Raw genomic sequence first — 19538 nt, 5'->3', positions numbered from 1 at the left:
TGCTTGTCGGGCACGTGCAATGTAGGATGCTGCATAATTAATTTGTAAAGCCTACTATAAACTGTGATAGTTTTATTTTTAAATTCGTTATTCAATTACTTTTCAATTACATTGCAGTTTTTTTTTCAGATTTTTCAACCAACGGTTTAGCTTACAAAGTGGAGAACACTTGGCTCTATTAAAATAACCACTTTGAAGCTTAATATTTTGCCAACCGACCGAGTAAATCTACTATAGCACGCGAACGAAATTTCTAGAGTTGACGGTTATTCTGTTCATAATTTTACAATCTCTTATTTAGTTTCACCTATCCTGTTTCTGTCTGTATGTTGTCTGTCTTCTGTCTGTTGTAATCAAATCATGCAAGTTAAATTCGACTAACTCTTGGATTGACTTGAAATTTAGTATACTTATATAAATTGCATGACAATACAATAATCTGGTAGTGATATCCTGGTAGTCCGGCCAGGACATCTCTACAGGATGGAACTCTTCAACGTTAATGGATCGACTTGGAATTTGTATGCAAATGTAGTTGATGACAATACAAGTAAGTCAACAAAAAGTACCGTTGCAAAAAAAAAAAGGCTTGACTTATTGGAATTATTTTTTTATCAATTACAAAATTCTAGCTCTGGCAGTCTCTAAGCTAAATTGCGGGCGGAACGACGGATGTACCAAAATGTAAGGTTGGTTTTTTAGGAGGAACCAAAAATAGTCCTACATAATATTGTATTTTGCGTACTTACAATTTCGTGTAAACCATTCTGTTTTGACCGCTACTGCGCGGTAACGCATACACTGTTACTCGTACCACGAACGGCCAATACAACGCTAGAGCAGGAAGCGACATTTTGGATGAAAATGCTTCAATATGGTTTATAATAATAAATAACAAAATATACTGTTTTGGACATAAGATTAAAGTGCACGTCAAGGAATTAAAAAAAAACGTTTTTTTTTTCTTCCTTCCGATGATGCCACTGAGCCAACAAAGCTACGTAGATATGTGGAATTTTCTAGTTTATTTGTTGTACGTATGTAACGTTTTTCAAGTTTTTCCATTATTTGACCTTTTAGTTTTTATGTTTGTAAGTCGGGTTGTATCATAATATACTTACTCGTTTATCCAAGTCAGAATAGTGATATATTATTAGATTTTGACCTCTGTATTCCCTTGTTATTCCCTTAATGCATTGTATCTAAGGTTCATGCTATGTTAAAGGAACCCATCTTAGTAAAAAAACAATTTAGATATAAGTTAAAAACCCTTGCCACTATGTCATTTCAAAATTCAAGTGATGTTTCATAAATAGCCGAACCGATCTAAATTAAACTTAGCTAAGCTAAGAACCATAATACCTACTTATTGAACAAGCCTCAGCATGTCCATCCGTTTAGGAACTAAAATAACGCCACAGGCACGTCATGGTTATAATGCTCCTCTTTATCTATTGGGGGTTAAAAATGATACCGCGGCTATCATTTATTTCGTTATTTAGGAATGTGTGATGATTTTGCAATCCGCTAAATAGGCAGAACCTTAAGTGCTCTAAATAATATAATTAACTATATTTTCTTTCGCATATTTACTGGCATCTAATGAAAACAATCTGTGCGTCAATTTTGATTAAACAGGCAAAAGACACTTCGAGATTTTATTACAGTAGTATTATTGTCTATCAGACATGTGTTTTGGTAGTAAAATACTTCTTTTCTTCAGTTTGCTGCGTTTTGATGTAAGGAGTTCTGAAATTCTTGATGTCATCCAATTTCGGCTTCGACGTGCTAATTAGATTAATTCTTATGGAATGCTCTTATGTGGCTAAGGTAACCAATTGTTGCTGTGAAAGTAGGTACGGTAATAAAATAATATAGTGGTAAACATAAACAAAGAACATAAATAATCGATTGAAGGCACTCGATCTCAAACGCCAAATTTAATAAGGAATACCCAAGCCCTCCTCTTCATATAATGCAACATAAAATGATAGTCTTCCAGCTATATGATTTTTAAGATGTTTATTGTAACATGGTATTTATAATCACTTACAAGCCTTTAGGCAAACCTTACATAATAACTAATAACTTTTAAGCCGTCACCAGGACATGTTATTACAATTAAAACATAATCAACACAATTTCTATCCAGTAAGCTTTGGTTTATTGCAGGTTAATGTGTCACCAGGACTCAAATTGGTGTAAAAGTAAAACTATTGGTTTGATGTAGCGTGAGCCACATCAGCCCTTTGTACGCTTGCGATGATGTAATTCGTCACCAACTCTCTAGCATCGAGAGCCGCAACGAAATCTATGTGAGAGAAAGATTCCCTTTCGACCTTTCTTGCGACTGTGTTTGGCATGTCAGCAGCCATGGCTAGGACGTCACGTTCATCCAACAAGTTGTCGCTGACAGTGTAGTGCATGGTAACATCGACGGTGATGAGTCGCAGGTTGTAGGAAGGCGGGGTGATGGAGCCGTAGAGGACGCGATTCCTGATGATGCCGTGGTCCCAGCGCCTGAACGCTCGGTCTTTGATGTTCTGGCCGTAGTGAGCGAACTGCTTGAGCGATGAACCGCCGACACCCATGTCTTCTGTGTCGGCGTAGCCCTAAAAAAAAGGTCCTCGTTTAGAATAAAAATGGGGGTAAAAATTGGTATCCATTGATATTAAAAGTCATAATGTAATAACTCTTTTTTTTTACTCTAAATGACTCCTGATTGTTATAGAATAAACTTAAAATAACCCGTACTTAGAGTTCTACAGGATGGCCTTTTCAAAGTTAATGACATTTTATGGCTTTAGAGAAAAAAGAGTATGACAAACGTTACAATATGGCTAACAATATTATGGATCGCGAACGGGACTCGCATGGGCATGCTTGTAAAATGATGAGTAGGACTAAGTCGCAGATAAATTATTAATTATGATTCACATTGGACTTGGAAGTCTATAGAATGTAGACTGCCGTATTCTTTACCGAGCTTACGATATTTCGTTCGACGCAGTTGCACGCATCATGATCGTGACGTGAATGAGAGAAAAAGTTTCCGAGTTGAAAGACTTCGTTGGTCCGATGTAGAATGTAGCAGTTTCTCTCTTGATGACTAGATAGCGCTAGAAGTCGCTACACCATGATCACGCTTTTATGCAGTAATGAGTTATTGTCTAGCTAGATATCTGTATTTTTGTTTCATAGTTACAACTAACTTTGAAACTTTATCTATGAATGCTCGAGCTTTTATATGATTTATAGACTCGTTAGTTTCTAATCCGTTTACGATTTTCGAGATAATCTTATCTACAACTTACGTCAACGTAAACAGAGTGTGTTTCGGTGAATATCCGAGTAGTTTAGTTTTTCGAAGTAAATAATTAGCTTTGTCATACTCATAGTAAATTACAATACTGTGTAACTTTTTTAAAACAATATGATTTCATATCTGTTTAGAATAATTTGTTAATAGTTGTAATTAGAGCTTTCATAAATTATTTAGCGTCGACGTAGTCTGTTTTTCGCGCTGATAAATCAGATTTAATTGTTTATCTTGTTGTTTTTTTTTGCGTTTAATGACACTTTAATGGTTTATTAAATTATTAACTTATTTTGTACTTCAAAAATAAGTCTAAGTCTTCCTATCCGGTGCACTGAAGCCCCCGTGACCATGATAAATACTTTGATTTTTGATTATTAACTGCTTCGGTGTTGCATAAATTAAATTTAAAATCTGACGGTACTAACCAACTTTATATTGAAGTACATATGCATGTTTATTCGAGATTCAGATCTATTGTCAAGAAGACATTAATATCAAAGGCGTATTATAAAGTTAATGATTATATAATGGACAGGGATATTTGGAAATAATTCCGATCCGCATTAGCGATCCCTTCAAATAGCGAACCTACTGTGTTATAAATAAAGTTGTGTTAAATACTTGTGATGTATACATATCATTTAATAATATTGTAAATCTGTTTAAAAAAAATATATACCTCGTTGAGTTTCTTGCCGGATTCTTCTCAGCAGAGGTTTTTCCGAAACGGTGGTAGATTTTTTTTGACATTCATAAGTGCTTGTTATAGCCTAAATTGAATAAAGATATTTTGACTTTGACTTTGACTTTGAGATTGAACTCACTTACCACAATTTCGTTGAGTCCAAGCATTTCGCAGTAAGCCTTGTACTGCACGTCGCCGAAACAGTTGTCGATGTATGAGTGCCCCTGCCTCGTCAACGAGATCGGAAGGTCGTCCAGGCTCATGATTTCATATAGACCAAGACTTGTTCCTAGGGACTGAAAATACATTTGTCATAAACTAGGCTGGCCCAATTGGTCTCGGGTGGGAAGAGCTGGAAGAAGCCGCGCAAGATCGAGCCGAATGGAAAACTCTTCTACGAGCCCTATGTCCTTATTGTGGGATAACAGGATCACATCATCATCATAAACTAGCCTTCCTGATGTAAGAATGGGCAGCAGTGAACTATTCTCATCTACGAACGGCGGCCATATATAAGGGGCTCATATTTGGTGGAAGTACTTAAGCGGGTACAAGGTATCCCCCTGTATACTCATCTGCTGCGCTTTAGTAAATCCCGAAATCCCCGCTTGGGCTCTATATTTTTTGGTTTATCAAATTATTAAAAATTGACAAAGGTATAGATCATCAAACTTCCGGAGTGGGGGCTTGTGACGTCACTATTAGGTAAAAATCGTACAATGTAGTGACTTCATTCGAAACTTCTAAGCACTGTATCCTCGTCATTTTTTGTTTGTCAAACAAAAGAAAAAATACGTGTACTTTACTTTTTAATTATCTAACTGACGGACTAAACAGTTTTTTTAGTCGGCTAGCCTATTGTGGTCCAGACGTCCAGCAATCGTCATCACATCATCATATCAGCTGTAGGATGTACACTGACATAGACATCCCTCGTAGAACAATCTATATACCAAATGTTATCCGAAATCAGTCAGCGTTTTAGCGTAAAGGAGTTATAATATTAGTAGGATTCGGGATGTGAGATTACTGCGTTTATATATTTTTCTAAAACTACATTTGATGATATACCTATACATGGGTTTATGATACTCACATAAAGAGTATTGGTCATGAGTGCCGTTGCGCGTAACGCGGTATTAGGGAAATGGGACATATACCCAACACCGGCCAGCAGATGGGCAGTCAGGATTTTATCATTGTACTCAGGCTTCATAGAAGTCATGACCAAGAAGGAAGTTCCTCCCTGAGAATGCCCGATGTAATGCAACTTCAATGCACCAGTTTGGGCTAGAGCGTAGTCGACCATAGTCGGGACGTCGATCATGCCGATTTCTTCCCAACTGTAGTCGAAGAAGTCGCTTTTCTGGCGTCTATTGTCGGGGTCAAAAGACACGTGTCCGCGAGAGTTGACGTTGCCACGCGCGTTTCCTAGCCACACGTCGAAGCCGGCGTCTGCTAGGTTATATGCTGGAACATCGAAAAAGTTGGTAGGGTTTTCCAAAATGAAATAGGAGTGCCTATAAAAACAAGTTTTTAATACAAGCTTTTTGGAGACTGTATTTTTATTTGATCTAAATATTGTTTTATCAAATTTGTAGCCAAGCCTACCAGCTGATTATCAAGATTTAAAGCTTGTTAACGAATCCCGAATATTTAAAAAGACGATTATCAGAAAATACAAAGATGAAGTGCATCAGAGTTCGTCAGTAAGAGTATCGCACATTATTGGTGCAAACGCAGCTTTAGGTAATTAACTAAATGTAAATAAACTTCAGCTGGCAGATTTGGCACATTCAAGGATTTTAAACATTTTACTTACATAGTATCTATCATTGTAATAAAAATTAGATTAATATATTTCAATAAAAAAATATAAATGTTTCGATAGTTTAAGGGGGGAATTTAAATAATTGAGCCACCAAATTGACGTTACTTTTGCTTTGACTTTTGCTAACATTTAGTTTATTACGTAAACCTTTCAAGTATAACCCTTACCAATCGCATGATCGGAACCGGTGAAGATGAAGTTTTCCGACGAGCCCATGAGACCGTGCATCACAAAGACAACGGGCCTCCGTTCTTCGGAGGGCCCGTTCCTCCCATAGGGTATACGGTGCACGCCCAGGATGTATCCGTCTTCTGTGGTCACATGGTGCAACTCGGCGGGATAGCCCGCGGAGATTATTCGGTCAACCTGATCAAGAATAGAACTAGCTTTAGCAGAAAGTACAACCCCTTATAACATTTCAACGGGTTCTGTTCTTGCCGAAATTATTTTTTCCTTACGTACTATTGGGTTCTAGAGGATAGTCCTGAAATTTATATCCTGTATAGTTTACAGTTTCAGAAAAAAACGTCCATATAAAAGAGTTGGGAAATAAATCATTTGGAAAACATATTTTCGGCGAAAAGCCAGGATCTCTTTTCAACGTTATTCTTTAGTAAGGAAAGTAGAAGGCTGGTTGTGTTACCATGGAGTGGATGTGATAGGTCAAATAATTATTAGCACGATAACCTAGGTAAGCTACCCTGGCTTTATACTATAAAGTTATGAAGGATTCCGTATCGCGCCGTCCCGCTCACGCTTATAGTAAATATTCAATAGGAGAGTGAGAGGGAACGTGTGATATGGACTTCGAATTTTGGAGTATCCCCCCGACTATGGAAGCTAGAATTCGCAGGTTTAAACGCCATTAGGAGCAGACGAATGTATGACCTTCGAATGTTTTTTTTTTTCGAGGAAGGTGGAGAATGCTCGGAGTACCTATACTGCCGAGCCGGTCTCGGCAGCATGCCCGACTCATCGTGTTATTCTATTCTATGGTGAAGCACCAATGCCGCTCAACTGATAAATCTCGAACATTGCCTAAATTGCCCCTTGTCTTTTTTATTTAATATATATAAATGAATCCCTATTTCCCTTAGTCACCGTATCCCGCGTGAACGGCAGGACCGATTTCGCTAATTCTTTTTCTGTTGTTTGTATTGTCAGGAGAAGGTTCTTATAAAAGAAGATTTAGAAAATTAAAGTAAAACTACACCAGGGGCGAAGTTAGTTTTATATAAAAACATTACTTACGATGTGTGTGGCTCTATTTTGCCCGCTGTTACGCGGCAACGCACACACTGACACCACCACGGCCAACACAACGGTTAAAGCACGCCACGACATTTTGAATGGAAACGATTAGCAATTGGCGACGATCCTCTGACACACAACGATATTTATATTTGCACGTTATCGATTTATCTTTATTCGTTAATCCATTTAAACGGACATTATCTTTTCAAAGGGTCGGCGAAACTTGGAACATGCTACATGTTTTTGCGATAATGTACAGACCTATGGGCCAACGGGGCAGTCAACCCATTCAAATGATGAAACGTGTAAGGAAAATCGCAAGGGGGAATTGCGGAACGAATTTAACAAGAGTAGATACGAATAAATTAGGGGCGGTATCACCCCTAATTATAAGCAGTATGGCTTTACCCCTCGACGAGTGCGAATGTTTACTCGACAAAAATCCGCCAAGTGCTTGTCGGGCCACGTGCAATGTAGGATGCTGCATTAATTAATTTGTAAAGCCTACTATAAACTGTGATAGTTTTATTTTTAAATTCGTTATTCAATTACTTTTCAATTACATTGCAGTTTTTTTTCAGATTTTTCAAACCAACGGTTTAGCTTACAAAGTGGAGAACACTTGGCTATATTAAAAATAAGCACTTTGAAGCTTAATATTTTGCAAACCGACCGAGTAAATCTACTATAGCACGCGACACGAAATTCTAGAGTTGACGGTTAATTTCTGTTCATATGACAACCCTGCATAATTTTACAATCTTTTATTTAGTTTCACCTATCCTGTTCTGTCTGTATGTCTGTCTGTCTGTCTGTAATCAAATCATGCAAGTTAAATTCGACTAACTTCCAGTTGGATTGACTTGAAATTTAGTATACTTATATAAATTGCATGACAATACAATTATCTGGTAGTGATATCCTGATAGTCCGGCCAGGATCATCTCTACAGGATGGAACTCTTCAACGGTTAATAGATCGACTTGAAATTTGGTATGCAAATGTAGTTTGGATGACAATACAAGTACAGTCAACAAAAAGTACCGTTAGCAAAAAAAAAAGCTTGTGTTTATTGGAAATTATTTTTTTACCAAAAATTACAAATTCTAGCTCTGGCAGTCTCTAAGCTAAATTGCGGGCGGACGGACGGATGTACCGAAACTGTAAGGGTTGCTTTTTTGGGTACGGAACCCTAAAAATAGTAGTAGTACTTACAATTCGTGTAACCATTCTGTTTTGACCGCTACTGCGCGGTAACGCACACACTGTTACTCGTACCACGACGGCCAATACAACGGCTAGAGCAGGAAGCGACATTTTGGATGAAAATGCTTCAATAGGTTATAAGTAATAAATAACAAAATAGACTGTTTGGACATAAGATTATAGTGCACGTCAAGGATATTAAAAAAAAAAGTTTTTTTTTCTTCCTTCCGATGATGCACTGAGCCAACAAGTGCTACGTAGATATGTGAATTTCTAGTTTTATTTGTTGTACGTATGTAACGTTTTTTAAGTTTTCCATGAGTTTGACCTTTTAGTTTTTATGTTTGGTATGTGCGGGTTACAACAGTAGGTACTGTATGTATGTGAGTATGAATTGAAACTATATTGCAGTCAAGAAGTAAAAAACCGGCCAAGAGCGTGTCGGATACGCCCGAAATAGGGTTTCGTAGCCATTACTAAAAAATTTAGTAATATTTTTCTAAGGATTTCGTATTTTATACGGAATCTTCCATAGTTTAGGTATATTTCATACCCTTAGGCTGCTATTTACTCTTAAACTACTAATAATTCTCAATAGAGAGAACTTTTTTTCTGTAACCTTTTTGTTTTTCGTTTATATAAAGAGTATAAACAAACAAACAAACAGAACCTCATATTTTTACAATCAGTTTTAATTGCGTGATTAATCATTGTCTAGTTATTTTTTATAAATTGTTTGTACTTATGGTACATTGAAACAACTAATATGTTCGCATCAACTGCAAAGGTCTCGCAACAGATTCTTGTAGGGACTTTTCTATATCAGACACTATCTTTTCCGGTGGAATTGTTTTGCTTGCTGTTAATTAACTCATTCGAATTTACCCCTAATCGGGCATAGTGTCCAAGTTAAATGTTGTCAAAATTCCCACAATCGCCCATCATTACCATAATTTAAGTAGGCGTACAAGTCATCATTGCCATAATAAAATTTATACATCTGATCAACAGTCACGTTCGATTCAATATCTATGTGCACATTTTTTCTAAAGTGATTTTTCATCATTATCGAAGTAATCTTTTAAAAATAAAATCATAAATTACGTGTGGTTATCGTAGTTTATAGTGTATTATTTAGATGGATTATAGAAAAGGATTAGCTTTGTTCATAATTTGATCGGACGTTTTATCTTACCCAACGTGCTTTGTTCTGCCTGCCAAAGTCGTATTCAAATTGCTTTAAAATAGTGCCTTATCACATCATAAAAGATGGAAAAATCTTAATAATACAGTAATTGTATCGAGCTATTGTTATTTAGGCTGTAAACTGAGATTCAGATAAATTTGTGATTGTAAAAGTTTTTTTAGATGAGATTTTTTAATGGTTCAAACAAAAAAAAATGAGAAAGCCTAATAATTGCTTAGTTAATTATTTAAAAAGTGCAATGTGTAGTGTATTTTAACAAATATCTGCATAATAAGACTTGTTAATGTAGTATAATGTATGTCACGTAAATTATGTAACCTCTGCTCTTAGGTGAGGCGTGTATCTCACGCCAGAGCAGCTTGTTACTCTTTACAATGCACAGTCCCTATACCACGAAGTGCAAAATTCAAATTTCGTATCTTGCTGTCCCGCTGGCTATAATATTATTTAATACGAGAGTGAGAGGGACGATACGATACGAACTTCGATTCTCGAATTTCGTAGTAACCCCCTGGTCAGATCGCGTAAGGAATACTGCTGCCACCTTTTTTTTTATCGAACAGCTGGCAGATGAGAAGGCGGGTCACCTGATGGTAAGTGATTGTTTGGTTGATTGTATCAGTTAGCCGCGCAGGGTGCAGAGCCTCGAACACCGACGTAGAGTTGCTTGTTGGTCTGTTTTTACCAGGATACATTTTTGTGTGTGTGCGCAGGAATTGTCATGATTTCTGTATTTATGTATTTTTTAATTTCATTCACAAACTCATCGAGCTCTTATTTTCTTAATTAGATATTGCAGATTTTATTTGGAATAGCAGTTCAATCAGAGAGGTAATACAGCCAATGTCCTAGAGCCGATGAATGTGGCCGACAATACGACGACGTGTTTACTTTGTAGTTCTACTTTAGTTTAATTTATATTAAGTTTTAAGTTATTACTCTATACTTAATTGTATTTTATTCAACAACCGAATTTTCCTCTAATATAAAATTTATTTTTTCATTAACGTGGGCATAACAAACACCATAACTTAGTATGGTTTCATAGATATCCATCAGCTAAAGTTATCGCCTATGTAAATATTGACGATAACCAGAATCATACTTTTCAATCATCGATAAAAACGTTACATTTAAAAGGACCGGATTCGCACGAAACTCTAGACAACAAAGCGCCCGAATGAATTCCTTTTATATTACTCAATTTGGCAATAAACGTTAATCTATTGTATGGCTTTGTCCTAGTAATTTCCACGCCTAATATTAGTCAGGTTTACCCCTTGTTTACTAGTCTGTGAAGCTACTGTTATGTTTTGTTTCTCATATTATAAAGCCGCCGACGGCGCTGGTTAAAGCCGCAGGTTCACTATGAATGCAGGCCGCTTCCAACCGAAGTAACTGGAGGTTTATGGAGCCCTATGTCCAACAGTGGACGTCCTGCGGCTGGTATACCGATGATGATGATTACTGATATTATTAATGTGAAAGTTTGTGTCCTTCACGTCAAAATAGCCGGATGGATTTGAATGATTGATTTGCAGATAGCTGGAAGCCTGGAATAATACTTGTAAAGTTGTACTTGTTTGTGGTGCTCAATAAAAAATGTTTGTACTGTATTGTATTGTATTACATCCGTACGAGATCCATGTAAAATATTAAAACCTGAACCGCTAAGTCTAAAGACAAAAAAACACGGTTGATTATAATGCAGACCACAATATTTTGGGGAATTCCAATGGGAATTTAGTAATTTCTGGGAATTTCAATTCGACTGCCGGATCAAATTGTTTACGCGAGTGAAGTCGCGGGGGAAGGCTAGTATATCCATGATGCCGTATCCGCATGTATTGTTTGAATAAACAAATGAGAGATAACATGTCTATACCTAGTGCCATCCACGAAGACGCGTGATTTTGACAATATTAGCCATTAATGACATTGTAATATGAACCACGGCACGTGTCATCGTGAATGACTACCTATAAGTATCTTAAATAGATACGTATCTATTTAAGACATTTTAAATTTATAGTCGTTTATTACATATACTATTTTTTATATAAGAGTTTGTCTAACTTATCTATACCTATGGCTTTTTAGCCATAAAATTTATTGTTTGTTACATTTTTATTTGTTTTGCATTGCGAATTAATAAATAAAGAGCTTGTCAAAATATATCCATTCCTAAAAATAATACTTTCTTCCCGTTTTTCCCAGTGTTCTCTGTCGAGAGTTTTTGTGAAACGCCTTTCTTTGGCTTACTATAACACCAAAATGTCCTATACGAAGAAACTAACATACCCACACAAGCGATGTATTATCGTAATAACGGGTGATAACAAAAAAAATTAGAACGTATTTACCAAGCTTTCAGAAAAAAACTACTGGTCTAAGGAAAAATGTTTGTTTGTGGTGTGATATTTTGCAACCCCTTTAAAGAACTTTACAGGTCCTAATATTTGTAAAAAATTTCGTCGAAACTAGAAGCTTTGAGAAAATGTGTCAAATTTAAACTTGGGGAAGAATGTAACAGTAAACCTTAAGGACATTTTTGAACTACCGGAATCGATTGTGCTCTTGATTCTGAGTAGGAAAACCATATTTTATCTAAAATCGAAAAAAAAGGTGCACTTTTTGTGAAAATGCCCGGAACGTCTTTTCAAGATAGATTCATAAGAGCTGACACGAATGGATTGAATGAGTGAATGAATGTATCTGTGTCTTACCTATTTGAATACACTTCTCACAAATAAATATGAAAATTTCATACATCTGTCTTTCCAACAAAAATGTCTAAGTGACATTACTTTCATTTAATCCATTCGTGCTAGCTCTTGTGAAACAATCTTTACTTTAGCTTACTATAACACCAATATGTCCTATACGAAACTGTCTTACCCACACTAGCGGTGTATTATCGTAATAGAGCCATTAGGCGCCGAGTGGCTCATTACCAGTTGTCCGGGACACGCGATCGCCGCCAGGAAACAGTAACAGTAGTCCGGTTGATTACGGGTTGTTCCATAGCCCAGAACAAAAAAAAAATGTGTCTTTGACTCGTTCGTTTTGACAGGTGACACTCTTTACCGGTCCGGATAATACCAACATGGAAATACCGACCCTGTTTTTCATATACACGCCAATAGAAACTGACATGAGCTTCTACGGGTGTGTAGGTACATGAAAAACAGGGTCGGTATTTCCACGTCGGTACGTGTCAAAACGAATGAGTCAGAGACACATAAATTATTTTTTAAAGTTTTTTGTTCTGGGCTATGGAACAACCCGTAACCGACCGGACTAACGGAATTTGTCGGTAAAGAAAAATCTTTCATTTTTTTAAATTAAGGTTATTCCTATCGATAATAAAAATTTCAAGCATTACTAAAATTTTCATCCATTCCCCATTGTTACTATTTTCCCCTACTTTCCAGAAGTTGGAAGAAACTATAAATTTGACAGCTTTGCCGCAGATTATCGCAAATTTATTACGTGTATTAGTCATTACGGCAAGATAATGATACGTACCTACCTAATCTTGGCTGTGTTACGCCTATAAGAAAATTAATTTTCGATTGCAAAGATAAACATGTCACTTCACTAGTAAAACAAAAAGGTTATTGTAACGGCCTTGTACCGGGTATTTTTTTGGGTTAGGCTCAAGTGTTTCAAACGCTCGCTGTTTCTTGTGTGTTACGAAAATGGAAATCCGACCTATATCCATGAACTAACCCCAATTGAGGATATGCGATTATTTTTTTATTAGTTTAAATATATCTTTATTGTTTGAAGTTTTTAAATTGTCAATTGGACAGAGAGATCGATATGAACTGTGACGTCGTATGCCGCGCGACCATAGAAAGTCTATTTAGTCTATTTTTTTTTAGTTTTCTCAATTATACAATACAAAACAATAACTCTTTATTGCACACCAACATATAGTAAGCTGTACAGTAGATTATACAAGGAAATGTAAGGATAAATTAAGGATATTTTCAACAGATATTGATGATTTTTACGTCATTTGTTTTATTTTCCATTTCTGTATCGCGTTAAATTATTTACGGGAAAATTGGTGTTGCATCCATTTTCGCTGTTATTTTACTACTCCGTTATCATATCACGCACATCACATGTGAAAATGTTTGGTTTTATTTCATGGAAACATTAGTTGATTTTCGTAACACACAAGACAAACACAGAAGCGTTAAAACGCAGAAGCGTAAAACACAGATTGACCTTTTTATGGTGGGTTAAGTTCTGAATCTGTTATTTTATTATGAGATGGCCAGCATAGGTTCTGGAATAAGACATTGAAATCTAATAGAAATGGTTTTACAGCTAAAAGTCCGCTTTTATAATAAAGTAATATATAATAAATATCAATGGGACACTTGACACCAATTGACCTAGTCCCAAACTAAGTATAGCTTGTACTATGGATACTAGGCAACGGATAAACATACTTATATAGATAAATACATGCTTAAATACATATTAAACATCCAAGACACGAAAACAAACATTCGTGTTATTCATACAAATATCTGCCCCGGCCGGGAATCGAACCCGGGACCTCAAGCTTCGTAGTCAGGATCTCTGACCACTTGGCCATCCGGTCGTCTAATTTAATACTGATACTAGTCTGGGTCAAAGTGCAGCCAAGGATGGCTGGGTTACGTTGTTTTATCTTGGTGTTCCAGTTCCTGTCTTAATGTTCCATAATCAGAGCAGTTCAATGGTACCATATATGATTGAATTGTCATTAAACTACGCATAAATTCTAACTTTTGTGCCAATACCACAACAGGTCGGTAAAAAGAACGTTGAAAGATTCCGTTACATTCATAGATAAGATACATAGATATAGATACCTAAGTACATAGTTACCGGTGAAGTTTTTAATATAGGTAGGTATTTATAGGTAGAGTCATTCACGATGACGCGTGCCGTGGTTCTTATTACAATGTCATTAATGTCTAATATTGACAAAATCAAGCGTCTTCGTGGATGGCACTAGGTATACCTACTCAGTGGCACAAAATTTGGTTCACTCCTCAAAGATTTTTTTGCCGCTGAGTATATTTTACCAATGTCAATACTTTGACGAAAGGCGGCCGAAAATTCCTACAACTGTAGATTGTACAAGAAGAGCACAAAACGAGCCATTTTACCTAAATAATTTTGTTGTATTTGTGTGTCTTTTTGTGAATGTGAATAATAATGTATTCTTTCTTTCTTTCCCTATTCAGGTGCCAGCAGTCACAAATAAAAAAATAAAAAAAATCTAATATTTCGTAAAATGTTTTTATTGTATTAATGATTATTTAAGAATGACATCTATTTAATATTGAATTAAGAGTAAATTACACTTAGGCTAGGGTAAGGTCTTTTCTTAACTGTAATTTTTTTTTGTGTTTTAATTGAATATCTGACATTTAATTTGACTGACATTGTGAATTGTATTAAATTTGTAGGTAGGTATATCAATCAATCGTGGACATTTAACTTTTGATGTTATGCTTAATGTAATAATAATTTAATTTTATATTTTCAATTTAAATCGATTTTCGTGTGTACACCTGAAAGGGTAGGGTTTGGTGAAACTATACTTGTACAACTATATCTGTCATTAACTGTAACCTGAATTCCACACACAATAAATGATTATTATGATTATTATTTATATATTTTTATTTTTTATCTAAATAATATAATAAGAATTATTATTGGTAGATAGCAATGCATGACAGATAAAAGGTACCTAGGTAGTGAACAATTGTTTCCACTATTGCTATTTCATTTTCTTACAATCGAAGTGAAAAGAAAAGTGTGAACTCGAGCATTAAACCCATTGCCCTCTCGACCTTTCCTTCACATTCATATTCATTTATTGCAATCACGTTCATTCGTCCTTTTCTCTCGGGTGCTCAGTTAAACTATTCTAACCACTACTGAAATATTTTTCGGTTAAATTTAAAACACGTAAATACTGATATAGGTAGTCATTCACGGTGACGCGTGCCGTGGTTCTTATTACAATGTCTAATTTTGTCTAAATCACGCGTCGTGGATGGTACTACACTCCAATTCAATAGAATCTGACAATCCTGTAGACACTTCCAGCCTACTAATATAAACACCGGGCTGCCTAAGGCTTTGTGATGTGACTATTATTCTTTTTTTATTCCTTTTAGATGATAATTGCAACAACAGGGACATATATAATCAAGTGTGCCCACGATAGGGTGTCTTAAATATGTAGAAAATTGACAGATTCTATTAAATTGTACTTTAGGTATACAGTTATTCAGCACCGTGGGTAGGTTATCAATAACCAGTCACACAAGTGGAACCTAATGCGACAAATCTTGTCGGACGCCGCCCTCCGCAAAAGCGATACTAAATCACCCGCGACCTATGTCGGTTACACACGCGATACGTAACACTGTAGGCAATTTTCGATGGCATCGAGATAATATATCTATTGTGAGTTGAGAGATGATAGTTATGGAAAAAAGCACCTATGTATTTTGCTATTTAAGGTTCCCTGGCCAAAAGTTGTCGAACGGTATATATTTTCACTGTCTGTCTGTTCGTTTGTGTTCGACTTTTGCCTGTCCTCTTAAGGGTTGTATCTTTTGAATCATAATAAGTATAATCTTGAAAATTTCACAGATTAAGTAATCTGGCCGTTGTATCATCAAAAAATAAAATGAAGTTTATATTTACTACTTCGCTGGCTCAAGCGACCCGAAGTGGAACTTGACTTCCGATACGATTTGACGCCAAAGCACAGAGGTATCCCCATAAAATGTAGAGTTTTTTTTAATCATTATTTGTATTATTTAGAAAATGGCCATGCATATTTGTTTTTTTTTTGCATAACGTGTATCTACTAAACAGTGTGGTAATAGTTATTACCACGATGGATGTAATCTCAATGTTAAATTATATTTACATACTCTTAACAACCTTGTACCTTGTAGGTAACTACCTACATTGGTGAATATTGCGTGATTTTTAAAACGATCTGGAGCTAACAACTGGCTTAGACGTCATACGTGATTACATGAAATATGTCAGGCATGTGTATGTGTGATTGATTAGGTATATCGTATACTAGTGACGTGGGCATTTGTTGTTATTTGTAACGTAACTAATTAATGAGCTGATGATTATTTTTATCTTTTCTGATTTCGTTTGATCGTTGCCGATGAAATGATGATGATGTTTTAATATTTGCCATGGTGCTTTCGAGTTTTGTCTCAGTAGGTACCTACACTGTTTGCACATTTTACATTATCATTATTAACTACGTTGGAGGCACTAACAGTCCAAAATCTTTAGTATTTTATTGTCGATGACAAACAAATCTGGGAAATATAAAAATAGATATTTATCTCTGTTAAAGATTTTAGATCATCAGAACTAAAGCTATAAAACAACATGCTTCTTTCATCGATCCATCACCATAATTGCACTTTAAATGTATTAAACCACCGATACAATCACCTAAACCTAATTAATTAAGTATAAATAAGATCTATAGATTTAGGACAGATTATATCAAACGATCACATACGAGTGATAAAATGATTTATTTTTCAAAGGAACTTTCGAGAAAATATTTTTCGTTCCTGATTGAATGAGTGACTTACAAATTTGACTCGTGCATGGTTTGATTTAGCATGGGATAGTACACAGTCATACGATACACAGCCTAGAGCGTACCCAGCTTCTGGGCCGGGGGAGGGGGAATCTCTTTTTTTTTAGGTCAGAATTCCCGCACTTGTTTTGTCATACACACTATGCTAAGACACATACACGAAACATAAAGTATATGTTTGTATTGTGTAAGAGAAACGTATAATTTCCAGAGGGTAGGCAGCTGCCCTCCCCTGAACGCCCCCTGGGCACGCCCAATTCGCACGCAGACCCGATGCTGATTGGGAACTTGACACAATACCGTTCAATTTCTTCGCAGATTCCCTCACGATGTTTTTCTTCACCGTTAAAGGTCATGGTAAATTTCAAGGGTAATTTCGCATGTAAATTACGAAAACTCGGAGGTGCGAGCCCAGACTTACAACCCTCTGCTTGAAAGCCAATAGGTCAAATCACTAAGCTGTCACGGTAAGATGGAGTTGATAACCATTTTTTTTTGTTTCAGGTATGAATTAAATAGAAAACCAGGCGTGGACATTCCGATGGACCTGAGGCTTCATTGGTTAACACATTCGCAATCACAATCCCATTTACTGTCCCGTTCTACCGTCCTCTTAAACCATTTAACCACAAAACAATAATAAGATAAACACACACAAGACACTGACACATTTTGAACTAGATAATCGTTCATTATCGATAACATCACCTAATCATAACCATAATATTAAACAAAAAGAAATTGGCGAACGAGTATGCTGTTTGAGGCGCAAGAGGAGGTATACCTATACATACGGCTCTGCTTTAATTGATTTTCAACATTAATTGATTAATTCTATGTGATGGATATCTGTGATGCCGTCTCTGTTTGTTTTGTCCGAATAGACGGAGACGGCATCACATTTATCTGTCAAATAAAATCTATCCAGGAGTGGTGAAACAGGTCCATAATGTCACACAGTTGTGGCGAACGGTTTGAGTGAAGAAGCAGTAGTTTAGTTCACTGCATTAGGAATAGAAAATCTTCAGGTAGCTTTTCGTACAGCAAGCTTTTGCTGTTTATACTTTTTGTTGAATACTTGTATTGTCATCAATTATCATACTTACATACTTACTTTGGTCAAAATTAACTTCCAAGTGTGATCCGACAACAAACCCAACAACAAGAAGGGCAAGTTAAATAAAAGCTTATTAAAAAACGGCCAATTTTACCACTAAAACACATTTTTACCACTTTGGAAGTGTCTCTCGCGCAAACTATTCAGTTTAGAAGAAAATGATATTAGAAACCTCAATAACATTTTTGAAGAGCTATCCATAGATACTTACCGCACACGTATGGGTTTGATGAAAAAAAATTGAGTTTTGAGTATGGGGAACCCCCAAAATTTATTGTTTTTTGCTTTTTTTTGTGTGAAAATCTTAATGCAGTTCACAGCATTCATCTACTTACCAAGTTTCAACAGTATAGTTCTTATAGTTTCGAAAAAAAGTGGCTGTGACATACGGACGGAAACGAGAATGTATAATATAGAGTAAGTGTTAAACAGCTAAGTATACGTATTTAAATTAGATTAAGTGTAATTAAATATGCGATACGCCTTAATTCTAGGATTAAAACAAACTTTCTATCGGACATAATCCAAGCTTATCTTATCTACGTATGTGATGTATCCAGGTAAGATTCTACGATTCTACGGTCTGATGACACCTAGTTATGTGGGCCCCATTAAGGTAATGTCTTTTGCTTTATTTTTATAAGATTTTATGTAACTTGCGATGTTCGTATGCAGCCAAGTTTTTTTTTATTCTACTGGATGGCAAACGAGCAAGTGGGTCTCCTGATGGTAGGAGATCACCACCGCCCATAGACACCTGCAACACCAGGGGATTGCAGATGCGTTGCCAACTTAGGGGCCTAAGATGGGATACCTCATGTGCCAGTAATTTCACCGGCTGTCTTACTCTCCACGCCGAAACACAACAGTGCAAGCACTGCTGCTTCACGGCAGGATTAGCGAGCAAGATGGTGGTAGCAATCCGGGCGGACCTTGCACAAGGTCCTACCACCTGCAAATAAACAAGGTCCTGTTGTACCCACAGGCTAATAAGGCTGGAGGCTAGGGCGCAAGAACCAAGGGGGCGGCGGGCGCGGTGCTGAGCTGAGACTTACTTACATAAAATAAGTTTTCTAGTCGCGTAGTACAATGTGCTACTAACGATATCGCTATCGGTAATTCAATGAGGTGCATTGTGTGATCGCAACTTTGACATTTCATTACGAAACGTTTCGCAGTGTTCTTTTTCGCACTGCAAATGGCGGGAATTAAAATTATAAAAAAAAACTTCACCGGCCAACATCCTTTCT

At 36.3% G+C, this 19538-nt stretch overlaps 2 protein-coding genes across 3 annotated transcripts in view; one reads left to right on the top strand and one right to left on the bottom strand.

Annotated features, from left to right (window-relative positions):
* Sdc (Syndecan) overlaps nucleotides 1–19538 on the top strand; it is a 442876-nt gene that overhangs the window by 263631 nt on the left and 159707 nt on the right. The window lies entirely within an intron of this gene.
* On the bottom strand, nucleotides 2008–7206 carry LOC141438333 (lipase 3-like). Its single transcript, XM_074102180.1, has 5 exons — nucleotides 7087–7206; nucleotides 6003–6201; nucleotides 5101–5474; nucleotides 4148–4300; nucleotides 2008–2612 (listed from the first exon to the last, which is right to left on the bottom strand). The coding sequence occupies exons 1-5, from the start codon at nucleotides 7177–7179 to the stop codon at nucleotides 2214–2216; spliced, it is 1218 nt and encodes a 405-aa protein (XP_073958281.1). The 5' UTR covers nucleotides 7180–7206; the 3' UTR covers nucleotides 2008–2213.

The sequence above is a fragment of the Choristoneura fumiferana genome, chromosome 18, assembly GCF_025370935.1.
Source record: "Choristoneura fumiferana chromosome 18, NRCan_CFum_1, whole genome shotgun sequence".
In the NCBI taxonomy this organism is placed as follows: domain Eukaryota; kingdom Metazoa; phylum Arthropoda; class Insecta; order Lepidoptera; family Tortricidae; genus Choristoneura; species Choristoneura fumiferana.
This window is presented reverse-complemented; position numbering and strand designations above follow the sequence as displayed.